This window comes from Aplysia californica, unplaced genomic scaffold, assembly GCF_000002075.1.
Source record: "Aplysia californica isolate F4 #8 unplaced genomic scaffold, AplCal3.0 scaffold00006, whole genome shotgun sequence".
Classification (NCBI taxonomy): Eukaryota; Metazoa; Mollusca; class Gastropoda; order Aplysiida; family Aplysiidae; genus Aplysia; species Aplysia californica.
In genome coordinates, this window is record NW_004797276.1 from 2,352,689 (window position 1) to 2,369,908 (window position 17,220).

General features: G+C 37.4%; 1 protein-coding gene across 12 annotated transcripts in view; it reads right to left on the minus strand.

Moving 5' to 3' along the window:
* LOC101845285 (zinc finger protein 37) overlaps window positions 1–17,220 on the minus strand; it is a 67,574-nt gene that overhangs the window by 13,408 nt on the left and 36,946 nt on the right. Inside the window, exons 4-6 of one of the 12 annotated variants that reach the window (XM_005089506.3) lie at window positions 10,267–10,369; window positions 9,497–9,711; window positions 8,037–8,455 (exon numbers count right to left, since the gene is read on the minus strand). The exons of 4 other annotated variants lie outside the window; for them this stretch is intronic. In XM_005089506.3, coding sequence (XP_005089563.1) covers window positions 9,522–9,711; window positions 10,267–10,369 — 293 coding nt within the window. In that variant the 3' untranslated portion in view covers window positions 8,037–8,455; window positions 9,497–9,521. Of the gene's footprint in view, window positions 1–1,046; window positions 1,932–2,433; window positions 4,613–5,754; window positions 7,293–8,036; window positions 8,456–9,466; window positions 9,712–10,266; window positions 10,370–13,648; window positions 17,060–17,220 lie in introns of those variants that run through there. 7 more of the 12 variants (XM_035969143.1, XM_005089498.3, XM_005089503.3 and 4 more) reach the window with 7 other exon arrangements.

Below are 17,220 nucleotides of genomic sequence, written 5' to 3' on the forward strand. Positions count from 1 at the left end.
AAAGAATCAAGGGAAGCAACCAGCATAAAAAAGTAGTGTTGTCTTTTTACCACTGACCTCCCCTTGTTTTTTTCCTCTTTGGCTTTATATTTCATTTATCGACAATTTTATATATTGACATCAAATCCACTTCCCAGAGCATGTCCATATCGAGTTATACTGTAATTTGATACTAATTTCCCAAAAGTCCAAAAAATGTTGAATTCTTTTGAATTCATTATTTTGACAGGAGCCCTGATTTCAACACAATGACACACATTGACTCATTTGTGACGTTTGACAACAGAGAAAACTCAGTTCCAAGAGGTTAAACCGAAACATTCTGACACTAATTATTCATCAGACAACTTGATACCTTTTACATACAGGGAATGGTACAATCTAATCACTAAAAAATAAAATGCTTTTTGGACAATAGTACTTGAAATTGAAACAGGAGGAAAAGTTTGAAATTTATGACAAAAAACAAAATCATCGATTGTAAAACTAAATTCCAATCTAACAAAAAGATCGTTATTTGAAAAATCAATTTCGGCGGGGTTTTTTCCCCCTACCATAACTAAGTAAGTGCTGGCAAGACAAAGCAGCTTATGGAAGCACGCAATTGTATCCCAGACATACAGACCATTCATTTCCCTTTGAAAATATAAAACTTGGGTGCAATATTTACATCAACAAAGGATGACAGTAGTCACAATAAATACCATGAAATAAACTAAAAATGAATTAGAAAAAAATTACATCAGAATACATAATCTCAGTGTCAACCCAAAAGTGACATACATTTGAAAGAGATTCAAGAAGTCTCCAATTTCTAACAAATTGAAATAAAGTTCTAAAAATGTGATGAATGTCCACTTAATTCTTCACTTATCTTAAAGTATTAAAAACATAATATTATGCTGTGGCATTTTTTAATCCAAAGAGTTTCTCTGAGACTTGATATAATTAAGCACTTGAGGTTACCTCCTCTTTACATATTCTGTAGTGGCGGCTGGACTGATCAGTGTTAGAAACTTGCATTTTTTTAATGTGTAAAGTTTATCTTTTGTTTTATTCCTTTGTGTAGGTTTTTTACTTAAGATATGTACTATTCATTCCTATATTTCATCACATTTTTAGAACTTAAGTGGACATTTAGCCGCAAAGAAAAAACAAACAAATCATTACAATACCATAAAAATATGTATCTGATTCTTGAAGTGATCAATTCCTCAGCCAAAATCCCAAGATAGGGGGCCTTACTACTATACCTCATGACTGCAGAATCCCCATTGTTTTGAATAGCACAATTAAAATTATCACCCATGCAACTGAACAGAAAAGAAGCTACTGGAGATAAAAACTTGACAATGATTCAAAATATCAGCGCTGTACAATTTGGAACTGAAAAAAATTGGTGACACAGTGAATTTGACAGACAATATAAACAGAAAAACTCCTAACTGCATAAACAAAAGTTGGGTAAAAGTTTCACATCAATGACTGTTGTGTCTCCTGTAAAACTAGGTTATTGTTGACCCACAGAATGTCTGAGATGCCACTGGCATACAATGGTTAATTCCTACTGAACGAGAGAACAGTAGTAAATCACATCCCCAGAACCGACAGTAAAGTGAAAGGAGCAGGGTTGACATATTCCTGGTTATTTCTATACTCTATTCTGCCTACAGCCTGTGAAACAGGCTCTCTGTGCTTCAGGCGAAAGTGTTGGAACAAGTTGGACTTCCTCTTGAAGCAGTGTGAACACATGGAGCAATGATACTGAGGGATGATCTCCTCATGCTTTTCCAGCCAGTGGGTTTTAAACTGAGACACATCCCGCATTGCCTTTAGGCTGGCACACATCTGCACAGGGCAAGTTAAACCAGGTTTTGAGCCTCTACGGAACATCTGCCTGCCGCCTGGCACTTCGTTCCCACCCATCGTACCTGCAAAGCAAACCACACAGTATGTCAATGTCTGTCGTTTATTCACACAATGATGGTTGACTCAATGCATTATTTTTACAATAAATTATCTTTACACGCCAATAGATGGATTTTTCAACCTTTATAAATTCAGGGCATCCAGAGTATGACATTCAGGCTATTTCTGTGAATTATCAACTGTCCTATGAGCTTTTATCTATCATAACAATCGCCTGCCCTGGAAAAAAGAGTTGTCACAGTAGACATTCAAAATAACATTGGGTCTTGATGAAAAAAGACCCTTCCCTTGGTCCATACGTGTTTTAGCATCTCAAATTAATTTGCTCAGTGCAACTGACTGGGGAAAATGGTCTTCAGTGCAATTCGACGATCCAAAATCAACTTTGGACAAGCTCTGCATTGCCCATGTTCACAGAATTCAGCTGGTCTGCTTGGTCCTTGTCATTTGATTCCCCAGATGTAGGATTTAGGAATCCAAAGACAAGGTCCAACGTTAAAGGAGCTGGGTCCACAAAGCCTTTATTGGGCCAATACCCACAGTACATGACAGAGTTGAAAATATCATTCCCAGCGTAGAAGTGCTTTGTTCGAAGATGCTGGTACAAAGTAGCTTTCCTTTTAGAGCGATAGTCACAGTCTGAGCATTGATACATAGGAACCATCCTTTCATGCTTTTCCAGCCAGTGTGTTTTGAATTGAAAAGCGTCTCTCAGGTGTTTGTCATTGAGACAGCACCCAGCTACAGGACAGCCTTGTCCTGGTCGCCAGAGGGCCTCATCTGTGGGAGCCATGTGCTTCCATCTCCTCATACCTGAAACATGAGACAATTCTGTTTGATCAGGTGGAAGCACAATTGTATTGAGCAAGACCATGTAAAGTCCACTGCACTGGCCTGAAATCTGTGCACAGATATGTAAGCAGACACTTATGTAACGTACAACAGCCTGTCATTTATGTTCCATATGCAAAAAAACATAATTAAGAAACAAAAGATCAGGGTGAGGCATGTATTAAGTATCATAATTACAAACCAGGTAGGAGAGATCTGAAGAGCCTCAGACAATATCTGCAGATGACTTGACGCCAAATGAGGACAAACTCTGCACACCAAAAATTGTAAAAGCCCAAATTAGCCTTTAAAAAAATTATATTTATCAGTTGATGTTAAGAATTCTGCGATTAGAAAAATGAGCTGCTTTTGAAACATTAAACGTTTGAAACCATCTATTTTGCATAATTTTTGTGAAGGAAATCTTTTGCTGTTCAGTATTTCAAGGATCGGCCTCATCAAACGAACTCATAAAAAATGTGTTGATTTAAAAGTTTGAAGTGGATGGCTGTTTCAGACATTAGAAAAAAGCATAACATGTACCCGCCAAGGATGAATATTACATTTAAAATGTATCACAAAGTCAAATGCATTGGAAACAGTTACAAAAAAAACAACCTTTGAACAAATCAATTAAAGAGTAAGCCATCAGTATTGTTTGATTCAAAGAGTTGACTAGGGGCTTTTTTTCCCTCAGGGAAATTACTACTGAATAAATATATATTAAAGTTTAAATTTTATGACCACAGTTCTGTGGCCCTTTGTATCATTTTCGGGTCAAATATTTTTGTGAAAATTCCTTTTATTCAAATATCAAAAGACACTCACATTGAAAATTTTGACTTTATCATGATAAATGTCCATAAAAATCACTTAATGGCAAAATACACCGGAAATAAAGATGTTTTGCCATATCTGTGAGATGTAGCTACTTAAAAATGTTAGATCTAGATCTATTACTTTATAACATAAATCCCGTGAGAGATTTCCATGTAATTCAGCAAGGAATTAATAAATTCTTTGTCAACTGGTATACACATCATGCACTCTAATATAAAACCTGACTTCGAGTTCTACACTACATGTCCCAAGGTTATGTAAGCTGTTGTCATTGGAGAATCAATCACCATTAATGTTGTCTCCTCCACAGAGATAACAAAAGGAAAGCAGAGTCAAAACACTCTGTCAAACTTCACTGTTTCTGTAAAAGACCTAACTTTGCATCAAACTAAACAGGCATTTCATTTTCCCTTGGACTTGGAACCAATCTAAAACCACATAATCTTGTCAGCAAAAAGTGTTATGTGGTAATTTTTTTACATAGATTTATTACTATTACAAAGTCATTATGATCATACATGTACACTATTTCTGAATATCCATTGATTTACATTTCAAACAATAATCCAAAACAATAAAAAGGTAAAATGTAATATAGCATGTCTGATTGTCCCCAACAATCTTCACTTAAAGGTCTAAAACTCAAACTGATCGGACACTTCTTTCATGTGATGCTGTCACTGCCTTCAGCTCTTCCCTGCTTCCAAGATTTCTTCCAGTGTGATATCTCCAGGATCTTGGAATCGGGTATTGAGTTCAAAGGTCACCCGGCCCACAGCTTCATGCACCAGATTTCCGTGGTGCAGCCGGTAGTGCTGGTTCAGTCTACTCCTGCGTCGGAAGCTGCTTGAGCAAGAGGAACAGAACAAACGCTTAACCAGCCGCTCATGCCGCTCTAACCAATGGCGGTTGACATGACATGTGTCTTGCAATGTTTTGGCTGGACAGCCTGGCACTGGACAAGGTTGACCTCGAAACCATATTCGTCCGCTGAAATCTCTGTTGTCATAACCTGAAGACAAGACAAAGGGTCAGATATCTCAGAAACAAGCCAGCTTTCTGCCTTTCTCTTTCTTTCATGAATTCAGGTTACTGCTTGACTTCATAACTTACAGAGCAGTCTTCACCAAAGAACCCAAATCATAGAGACAAAACCAATGGGGTTTATGCAGACTGAGTTTTCAAGTGAATTTCAAGGGGTGTGCCACTCAGCTCATGTCATAATAGAAAGCTTTCTAGTTACCTCATAATTTGTTTTTGATGAAATATGACCTACTGTCAATTATAAATTATAGTGACTATTTCAAGAAACAGGATTGTTTGCTGTTTTAGTTGTTTTTTTTCCTTGTTTTTTTTTGAGGGGCATAAGTCTCTTTGACCACTTAGAAGGAAAACAAAGCTGGACCAACAAAAAACAACCCCCCCCCTCCGACTGAAAAGTATTGATATTGCTTTCCTGCATGTCAATAAATTCTGCAAAATGTGCTAGGCTTTCAGTCAATAGTTGGTGCAATCCTCAAGTCCAAATACCCATTAACTTTCCTCCCACAAGCTGTAACAGTTACAACATCATATAGCATCTACAGCTCTGTTTACAACAGAGTTTTTGTTCTCGTAAGTGGGAAGAGCTGTGTGAAATCTTGGTGAGAAAGTCTGTGGTACCATGTCCACTCCTCTTCTCTCCTGTTCTCTTATTAATGTGTTCAATCAAAGTTCATAACAATACTATTTTCTCCTGCCTTGACATGAATCCTCACAGATTTGTTAGAAGTGAAGCAGAGCACTGAAAAAAACACCTCATTGCTCTCAGACCATTCTTAGAGATATGCAGATCATCTAGAAAAAAGAATTGCCTAAAGTGTAAAATGAGCTCTTAGATTGACCAAGGTTCTAAGTTGGTGTGTTCTTTGGCTGTGATCGTTGGAAGGAGAAAAGCAAGATCGTAATTTACAGCATGGCACTCCCATCACACACTAACAAAACCTTCTACAGACAACATCAGAATAGGAAAAGACAAAAACAAAGTAAGAGAAATCGGAATCGGTAAAGCAGAGAGAAATTGAGATGGGTGACTTCCAATCACTCCAGCACAAGTAAATGATTCTATTGATGGATGAAACAGAAAACTGTAAAAATGAAACCTTGAGACATAATAGTTGCCTTTCTTGATGACATTTATTAAGAACATCTTAATATCTTTTCCATTAATCATACCATTGCAATTATGCAAATTGAAATTAAAAATCTAAGAAGACAATCTGTGATGACTGCAATAGAACAACAACAACAAAAAAATCCATTCCAAATGTAACAATGATACTTTACTCAGTTTCTTGAAGGTGGTACACTAAAAGAGAAACCAGGCTGCTGTTGTCTTACAAATTCATTAATAAAAAAAGACATAGCTACCATTACTGTGTTCATAACAATCTCACAGTTGAAAGATGAACTCTCAAATGAACATGACAAATGACATCCTCATTAACATGTGGTGCATACAATGGATTCAATTAGTTAAGTGGCCAGAAATTGAGGCTGCACTGCCATGACAGATGAAGGTAGGGCTTAAACTTAAACCAGCATCATATCAAGAAGAAATAAATATTTGGAGACAGAAATTACAAACGTTTAAATCCATCACAACAAAAACAAAAACCTTCTCATTTCCTCTGCCTACATCTCTCTTTGTTACAGACAACAGTTTGGAAAAATAAAACTTACTGTACATACTATTCAATACGTACTCTTTCGAAAAGGTGAAAAAAAATTGTAGCTCAAACATATCAATGTTGATAATTATGAACTGTTTTCATGAGAATCACTACATACATGACTACTGTAAACGGGAAAAAAGACATTGTAATAAAATCATACCCTCTTCTCCAGATGCTTCTAATAGTATGTCAAGACAGGGTGAAAATTGGAGTTCCTGTCGACTCTTTTATGATCATTCATTTGAAAACCAGTTATCTGCATTCAATCAGATGTCTGCCCTCAGAAAAAAACAACAAAACAGCCCTCTTCTAAGGTACACAGAACAAAACAATATTACAAAAAACCCCCCCACAAAAACATAGACAGTGGGATCACTGTACGATTCACCTAAACATCTGAATATCTCATAACGCAAACCCAAATACAGAGTAGTTTGTTTTTACAATACCATCAAAATATGTTCACACTATCGGTCAATATTAAACAATGCATTTAGAAAACACAAAGAAAACTGTGCAGTTAAAAAAAAAGCAGCTGTAACTGTTAAGCTGGCCCAACAAACAAAAATTAAAAATATGAAGAAAAAGTCAGGGGTCTTAGCTTTCTTATACCTGACCTCCAGTGGTTAGTCTTCCTAGGAAGTAGTACCAAAGATTTTTATCTGAGGAGCAGGCGTACGAGGTCTTCAAATGTATATGGCGCTGGATTAATGTATTGACTGTTCTGATGAAACTCAGCTGTTGAACAATGAGGGGCATCAGGAAGATTGTGGAGTTTGGTGACATGTTTAGCGACATCTCGTCTTCGTTTACTTTTATAATCGCACATATTACACTTGTACATTTTGATCACTGGCTCATGTTTTTCCATCCAGTGTCCTTGCAGTCTGGCTTTAAACGAAAGGTGACGAGCTCTGCAGCCTACCACAGGGCAGCCTTGATCTCGTGTTTGGCTGGTTATTGCAGGCGCTGTATATCCTGATGAAGGACGGGAGAAAAAAACAAAAGTTCTCTGTTAGGAGTAAGCCACAGTTTTCAGGCCAGGGATAGATCCACGATATGCTTGTCAAGTTACAAGGATACCTTTAGAGTATGGTGTTTGCCTTTCAGATTTATGAAATGGAGTGGTGGGGACACACTCATATGAGTACACCAATGTGACCATGAATAACTGCAATTTCAAGCTTTGATCCAGAATATAACATAAATACCAATGGTCAAAATGTATGTGAAACTCAAATCCATGTCAGAGAAGGATTTTCCCATCAAGCGAATACTGGTAAAACGTATTACAGTTGACCATGCCTCCCGGAGGAGGCTCCTACCAAAAGAACTTGATTGCTTGAACCAAGTTCAAAGGATACATTTGGGAAAGGTGGTATTGGAAGGGATGAATTGAATCATACCAAGTGAGAGTTGAAACTCAGCTGTCATATACCATTAATTAATAGTTTAATCCAAGAGGAGAGGTACAGAACGAGCTGAGGTAACTCCAGAGTCAAAACAAAACAGACCAATAACAATTACATGTTCTGGTCTATTATAGCTATGAATACTGTGTTTGTTTTTCTTGGTTCCTTTGTGATGCAGTTGAGCTGATATTTCAATAGAGAAGATGCGGGCAAAAATCAACAGGAGTTCATACATGTATTTTTAAAAAAATCAATGTACATGAAGACATGTAGCAGTTTCTTTTCATTCTTGAAAACATAAAATACCCCCCCCCCTCCCAATTCAACCACAGCAAATAAATTTAAAGTTCAAGAAAAAAAGAATACACTTGGAAAGTACAAAAGTATATTTCTAGAGTTAAACATCCAACATGTTTTCCAAGACCATATCTGGTGTAAGGGAGCCAGGATCCATGAAAAAAGGGTTTCTCTGCTGAGAAGAGTATAAGTTTGTCTCCTGAGCACTGTCTGTTCCATGACTTTGTTCCATATGTTTCAACAAGACTCTCTGTCGCTTGGACCTGTACCCGCACAGTCTACAGTAGAAGTACGTAACAAACTCCTCATGTTTTTCCTTCCAGTGTCTCATGAGAGCATAGGTAGAATCCAGCTGCCTAGCCCGGCACTCGTGTACAGGGCAGCTTTGTCCCAGCTGCCAGGGTGGCCGTCGGCCCCAGGTAACACGAACACCTGGTGAAATAGGAAAAGCTCTCAAGTCTGGGACTTAGCCAAACCAGTCTTCTTCTTCTAACAGATGCTCCTCTCATTCTGATAGTTCAAGAATCCTTCAGAACTTTTATGCCCATCGTATACATGTATACATGTAATGTGCAAGATGAAACATCAATAGCTTCTTGTAGAACAGTCCTACCCCCAATTGCATAGACATTTAATAGCACACAGATTTCATACATCTTTCACCAATTTCTGCCATACACACTGAACCATGATACAAGAATAGTGGCACAAAGCAAACTGTCTACAGTAAGCTCTCAAGACTGCACACAGTCACTTGTGATTTACAAGCCACTCAAAGGCATTGGGCAAACAAATTGTATGAAGGGCACATCTTCAGAATTACAAACTAACATTTCTCACTGAGGAAACTTAAAACTACACTCCAATACAAAAAAATATAAACATGAAATCATGTTTTTCAACCAGAACAAATAATAATATGAAAACAAATGTTCTTCTGAAGCAAGTTGGGAGATGAGTGTGGAAAGGAAAACAAAAACACAAAATTGCTTAAGATCACATACCCTGTAACAGTTACTTTCTCAATGTCTTCACCCATTAACATGAGACACTTCATTCATAAATAAATGGTAGGAGAACATGAAAGTCCATGCATTCAGATACAAATATCACACGCCATGGCACATTCAGTGACCATTGCAACACACTCAACAATTTTGATTTCCACACAGCGTGACCCCCCCCCCCCCCAACCAAACCATGGTAAAAAACCTGATTACAAAAAATATGCTAAAATTAGTCCTATTTAGGGACACAGCTGGCTTGAGATGGACAAAATTGTACAGCACAGAGACAGGTGGAAAATCCTTCTTGGTCGCCTATACCCAATGCCAGGGTGAAAGAGGCAAATGTTGATGAACCCTATTCTGCCTTCCACCATATTGCACAAATCTCCCTCACACACATAAAAGCATGTCAACAAAGAAAAAGCAACAGGTTAACTTTTTACAGTAAGTTACAGCACTGGCTAACCTGCATGATGTTAGCAGTGTTATATTCACTTCTTTGAATCCCTTGATCCTGCACTGAAGTCATTTTCTATATTATGGGCAGGTAACTTGTGATGTTCCGTCATTCCCAGTGTCCATTGTCGATTTCGATTTTTTCTATAACCAGGCGTTATAAGTCCATATTGTTCTTCACTAATTCCAAGCTGAGACATCAACACTCTTTGTTTAAGTCGTTCTCTGAAAATGATGAAAAATTAATTTCACAAGCAAAACAAACCAAACGCCCCCCCCCCCCCCAAACTTTGCACCAATTAGGTAACTGGGTTGGCAATGTTTGTGGGAGTGTGAGCATTGTAATAGCATTGTAATACTTTTCTCAAAAAGCTAGTCCTGCAAAGTGCTCTAAACCAGTTGTTAAATAAGGAAAAAAAACCAAACAAATGTGTAGAGGACCTACATCAATGCTAGCATATAATTAAGCATAATACTAATTTTTAAACTTAATTAAGTATTCTTTAAAGCTGAGGGTGGATGCGACATAAAAACTTTTTACGGTTACAGAAATATGGTTTTAAAACTGGCTACACGGCAACCTAGATTAAATTTAGAGCCTGTTATGGGAATACCAGAACACAGACTTGACTTCACTTTCACCATTTCATTAATTTTAAATAACATAATAATTTGTTTGATATTCTTTAAGATACTTCTACCTCAATGTTTTTCAGCTTAAATGACTATTAATTCGTAAGAGCAACTTGCTTTCTATCTTGAAAATATGAAAATCCCAACCTGTATCGACGAGTTCGCTCTCTCTGCATTGCCTTCCGGCGTTGTGCCTGCTCAAACGTCTCTGCTCTGAGGCCTCGAGAGTAGCCAAATGATCCTCTGGCTCCTTTGCAGTGGCAAAGAAAATTCTATGTTAGCACTGCAGTACTGATGTTACCTTCAGACCCAATCAAATATTTTTTAGATTATAATATACTCTTAATTCCTAACCCCCTCTCAAGACGGGAAAAAAACTAAACCCTATCATGGCAAATGAATGTGTCAAAATCTAAGATCTGAGGTGTCCCAGAAGGTTAAAAAACGAGGGCTAAATCACCTTGGCATATGTGGTATACATGTATGCAGAAATGGTTGCTATCTAGTAGGCCGTTGGGCTTGCACCCGAAAGGCCATGGGTTCGAACTCTGACAAGGGTCCGATGTTGAGTCCTTGGGAAAGGAGGAACTTTTCACAAATTTTCCTCACTTCACGAAGGTGGGAATGGGTACCCCGGCTAAAGATAGCAAAAGGTCTTGTCAGTCTGTTAGTATTTGACCGCTTAATAGTAATAGGCTGCTTGCACTGTACGCTGCTCGGGAAGCTAAAAATGTTTCCGAGTGTTCTGGGGTCTGCTAAGGTAATAATGTTAGATTGTGAAGTGCATAGAGCTTGCTGTTGAGTGGGGATAAGTGCTATACATTATACAGATGCTATTTATTTTCATATATAAATAATTATTACTTACAGAGCAAGCTGGATGTTGAAGAACCTATGAGAATAAAGATGTGCTATGTCCTATAGTATAGCTTGACAACTCCAGTAGCATGTCGTCATTTGTCTGATTTTTTGTTTGTTTGGGGGGGGGGGGGGGGGGGGGGGGCGCTTCTGCTTACTCCTCCAGCACTATGTATTTTGAGTAATTTATTTGACTTGATTACTTTGCTTTTGCCATAAAAGGACATTAATATATCTAATGCTTGCAAGTTTTGCAAAAAAACATTTTCTTTCCTCAATTCCATGGAACCACAGTGACTCAGCAACTTTTCCTCATCACTGGACAGCTTGATATAAGCCTTTTGAAGCACTTTTAATATATTCTTTAGTTCATTATTCACCCAGCCCCTCCTTCACTTTTGGTTTATTAAAAAACCCAACTAATTTCCCACCATAAAGAAGGAAAATTGTTTTGAAAGTACATCTTTTCACACAGGAATTTGTAGATGCCAATTTGATGGAGTAGTGGTGCTATGAGAAACCAGAACTATATAAACTAATTTTTAACGTTACATGTAAGACTTTTGTACTGGCACATTGAAAGTTATTTTAATTCCTATTGCCTTTCTGTTACAAGTTGGTAGAAAAAACACAACCACTGAATAGATGGCGTAAACATGACCAGGGTCCAATACATGATTCACTTTTTTTGGTACAGCAAAGACATCCAAATTTGAATTTTCAAACGTCAGCTAACAAACTGACATACGATGTCAAATTTAGACTTAAAGACTCAAGGTGGATCACAAGAAGCCCCTTTCTTTCTTTCTTTAAAAAAAAAAGTTTTATTTCTGACTTCTCAATTCATTTAAAGTGGAAAAAATAATGTCTAGATCACCTCAGGGACCTTTATACTTCATAAGATTTCAGGGGATACTAAAGACAATTTAAACAGCAGAAGAGTAAAGAATGAGTGAAATCATAATGACAAATGAGTAACTCCACATTCTATATTCTTACTGTTTAAATCACTTCTCAAATAACAGAACAGGCAGAAAATAGACCATGTTGTATCATAGTCACTAAGCAGGTCAATCCTACTGCTTGTTTTTAGACTCCTGTCCTTTTCTCATATTAACAATTCTCACCAACTTGAGAACAAAAAAGTGAAACTTGACAACCATAAGTTTGGTAATTTACACAAAACATGTAATTCACGACTCATACCAATTAAAACCAAAAGGTGCTATTGACAAACATCTGGTAATGTTTTTGTCTGGACTGGAAGCAGAGGAAAACAATAACAACACTGAGAGAGCACTCCCTAACACCAACTTAAATTTGTGCTTTACAATTGTCAAACAACTGTAGAAGAGGCATCCACAGACTTTCTGCACACCCGGTAGGCCTATAACATGATATCTGAACAGAGATTTGAAGTGAAAATGCATAATAAATTAAATTAAAAGGTACAAAAATGTAGAATCATTTAGGACTTTTTGAAGCAGCGATTAGAGAACTTTCACAACGTGGTCAATTAGTGGGTGCTGCTTGTAGTCTACTCCCTTTACTTCTTTTCCAGAGTTGCCATTGACCTACTTCTGGATTTCACAAAATGTTTTGGTGTAATGAGTACTAAAACACTGGCTAAACAATTAAGCCTTTCATTCTGATGATTATTTTGTACATAATATTCATTTGTATTGTATTTGAAAGCAGCGAAACACTCCTGCTCGAACTGTATTTCTGTCACAAACAAAGATAGCCATTTACTTGTTTTGTTTTTTCAGAGAATGAGTTTCTCATTTTTAATGTTATAATTAAGTGGTTGGTTGTTGGAGGGATCTGCTAGTCTTGGCAATGCTACATCTTTTTCTCTCTGCTGTTTCTGGTGTACGGTCCTTCCCTCAGCACTGAAATGATCCTATTGATGTCAAAGTGCTTCTTTTAAAACTTTACTTTAAAAAAGTGAATAATGATATTCATTGATTTACAGAGAGAACTGTCGTCTTTTTTCCCTTTGGAAGAAGTAATTCAAAGGAAAAGAAAAGCTTTTAAGACGACAAAACGAAAAGCAGCCCTAGAGATCATTAAATGAGTCCACAGACTGAGCTAGAAAAAAAAGACACCCCTTTAACTTTCACTTTGGGGTATGTCTCAGCGAAAGACTTTTTCTAAATATTGTTCCAGTAAAGAGAAGCACATCAACAATGCACATTTAGCGCACTCAAGAATAGCATGAAAAACAGGCAGAAACAACAGAGGGACAGAAAAGAGGTAGGACCTACCAGTGGTGGCCTCCAAACACCCATGCAAAAGATGCTAAGTGAATTAAAATGAAAATATAATACCGGTAAAATAAACATGACTAAACTAGTAGACAAAAGCATGATTATAACCCCCTAAAAAAATTTAAGAGAAAAGTATGTAATACTAAGAGAAACCACGAAGAATTGAGAAGCATCTTTCAGTTTTCCACGAAAGTTTTCTGGTTCTGATATGGTCCGGTTGCTTGAAAGTGTTAAAGCCACAAGTGTAAGAAAAGGTAATATATGTTTACCTAACCCAAATTTTGTGTCTTTGAGCTTACTTCAAGCAGAATCAACTGAATGTGGGATTACAATACATGGATTTACAAGTCCAATAACAAAACAGTACACAAAATATATAAAAGTCAAGAAAAAATTTCCTCCTTGTTTTTCTTTAAAAAATTTATTTCAAGAAGCATATAATTCTTCATCCGTATCATATAACAGGCACAAATTTGACCCAGTCAAAAAAGCAAGTATACATTTTTTTAAAATTCAGTAGTTACAAAGGGAAATTTCATCGGCAATCTATGAAAATGGGACAACTTGGCATAAAAAAACAGTGCTGATAAAAAAAAGCAAACCATATCTATATATATATATAATATATATTATAAGTATTCCTTAAATAATGGGTCAGATCATATGGATGGAATTTATGAACTACTTATTTAAGTTGTATATAAACCATTCTTTGCCATTAATCATGTTTTACAGATCCAACTGGACCCCTAGAAAACCTAATCAAACAAAGACACACACCCAACCTATTATGACTGATTGTAGTGAGGCAGCTCAATTCTTGACAAACTTCTGAATCAAATAAACAGTGTATAAAACTGTTAGCATGTTCAAATTTGGATCTTGAAACCAGGACATGTGTAACAACAATCACCAATTAGACAGGGTATCCGTGTTTCTTTGAAAGCTTTTTAAAAAAATGAATGTCTTGTGAATGAAGGTACATGTACAAGTAGCAAAATTTGAGACAAGTTATTGAAATAACAGTTGTTTTGAGTTTAGTCAGCTCAACACCAAACTTTCTCCTTTATGTGTTTGAACATCACAATAGCCTGTTCACTTTCGTCTGCCCAAGGTTAAAACAAGATAAAATCAAATGTCTCTGTTTAGTCTTGTCAGATATTTGCACATGGGTTTTGAATGACCAACAGAATCTAAAAGCCCATTCATGAGGGTCACTGAAAACTAAAGGATTTACAGCATGCACCTAAAACATGAAAAAGATGACCTATTTTCATCAACACCACACTTTAAACGCAGGTCTATGAAATATGGTCCAACAGAAGGGTGAGTACTTTTCAAGACTCATGTGGAGATGTTTAAATATTTGTGGGATGAAATCTACAAGCTTAGCCTGAAATGTAGGGGCAGGGTGATGTCACTGTCTCAAAATGAGTGCTTCTCCGTCCAATGGTGGTTTTCAAAATAAGGCCCAAATAGAGAAACTTTATATTTACTGGACCAACATTCTTTTGAACAAAATAATTTTGTTTGGCCTACAGAAGTGCCATACAAAGCTTCGTGGGCATAGGACAGGGACTTTTTTTTAACACTGAAAGTGAACAAGCTAGAACAAATATTAGCACACAATAGAGATGTATGTCATAGAAACATACAGATTTACATAACAGAAAAATAAATCAAATGTGGTATAGAAAGACGATAAACCCTATCCTTTTCTCAAAAAATAAGCTTATGGGAAACAGGCAAGCTAACTATCAAAATTAAAGTCAAAAATTGCCCAGAACTGAATCATAAAAGAAAGCAGTTTGAAATAGTTTTCAAAAGAATGATACCCTTTTACAAAATCAACAATCCCAAATGTGGTAACTCCCAGTCATCGCAGCCATTCCTACAATCACAGTGTGAGAGAGCCAGACGTTTTCATAATCACATCTAGAGTAAACGGTGACGGATCCACATAGAACTTGTTCTCCTGATACGTAGATGGGGCACTGTCTGCCAAGGCTGATGCCTCTCCATCAAATCCGTGCTTAACACGAAGATGTCGGTGCAGAGACTCTCTACGTGAGTAAGACAGGCCACAGATACTACAAGGATAGACTAGTGCAAACTTTTCATGCTTCTCCCTCCAGTGACGTTTGAATTTTAGACGATCAATGTAGGTGCTGTTATAGCATCGGGGCACGGGGCAGGCGAATCTTAAACGCCTGTGACCAACAGCTCGTCCTGCAGACAGAGACGCAAGATGCATTAACACCTTCTTGAGCAGCCAGTCGAGGCAGAAAGTGAGGATTAAAATCAATATTGATAATGGGGAACAACCTCATACTTCAGCCAAAATAGTACTTGAAACAAGAAATATGGCCAATAAAGCAGAAAAAAGCAACTGGTTGTTAGATTCATGGGAAAACAACTGTTGATGAGCACTGTAAAAAAAAAAATCACAGCGCATACAAGGTGTACCTAAAAAATCAGACTGGTGAAAACTACTCTAAGAAGCAAAAGTACCCTCTTAATCCCCCCTAGGATTGTACACTGCATTGTTTCATACTTTCAATCATTGAACAAAAGGACAAGGGGTGTCCACACAAGGTGAAAACGAAAAATAACAACAGAAAAGGCAAGTACAACAGAGCCAAAATGCAGATAAAACAGGACAACATTGTAACGTCTGAAAACTAAATTTCTTTTGGAATACTACTATTCAGAAAAATCAACTTTTCCCCAGTTATAAAAAAATGTCAACAAATTGTCGAGCAAAGTCCATGAGCTGCTCAGATTACTCAGAACATTAAAACAACATCATCTTCATTCTGGCCAAAACTGACATACATGACACAAATTCTGGGGAATGTATCAGCAAGACTGAAAGTTGATTAAGAATAAGTCACACATCAAATTATAGTACAAGTTTCCTTGCATTCAAAGTGAATGGAACCTCATTAGTGTGCGCACCATAAAATTTACATGTAAGTGCAAAAAGAAAAAAAAAGCTGACAAGACATCTGTTTTGACTGTTATTGGTCTTCAACGAACAGTCTGTAGCTGAAAACGGCTGCGTCACTCCAACTCACAGGTCCTGGGTCAATATAACCTTTATTCTCCTGGATGCTTTCAAACACTTTATCTTGCATGTGACCATCCCCCTGCACCCAGCCATGCTGAGCATAACCATGTCGCAGTAGCCTGTACTTTCGCTGGTAACTGATGCCACAGTCTCCACAGGAAAATGTGGGCACAAAATTTACGTGCTTCTCCGTCCAGTGTCTCCGCAATTTGTTCACATCCTTGTACTGGACTTTCTGGCACTGTAACACTGGGCATCTGAAGCCCACATTTCTAAGTGGTTGATCATTGTCAAAATCTTGTCCACAACCTGCAGAAAGAAATGCACACAATAGGTCATGGCACTCAGCATTTCCACGAGCAGGTAACACATCTATAGGTATCACTTTTAACTTGAAGAATTTCATCATTTTCTTAAATGTACCGGTACTCCGTTTTGAAGCTTTTCATGGCTATGGTTAAGTCATAGGGACCTGGGTCTATATAAAAGGGATTTTTCTTGAACGTGGGCTCAATCCTCTGAATAGAGTCAGTGTGTGAAGGGTGCCTGAAACGTATGTGGCGTAGAAGATGATCTTTTCTCAAAAAGCGGGTTCCACAGCAGGCACATGGATACTGTTCCACGTAGGCTTTATGCTTTGACCTCCAGTGTCTTCGGAATGAGCGAGGATCACTGTAGCCGATGTTGTGACATTCCATCACAGGGCAGATGATCCTTTGCGCCCAGCTCTTTCTCTCATCCCCTGGAGACAAACATTGCAGATTTTTATAGTATACTTTGTTCCCTCTTTGCAAGGGCAATAAATTTTGCCTCACACAACATAAAAACTCACGAGACCAGCCAGCAGTCATTTCATTGAAAAGTTGGCAAGTCATAGGATTTTACCAGAAAGTACCAGCATAA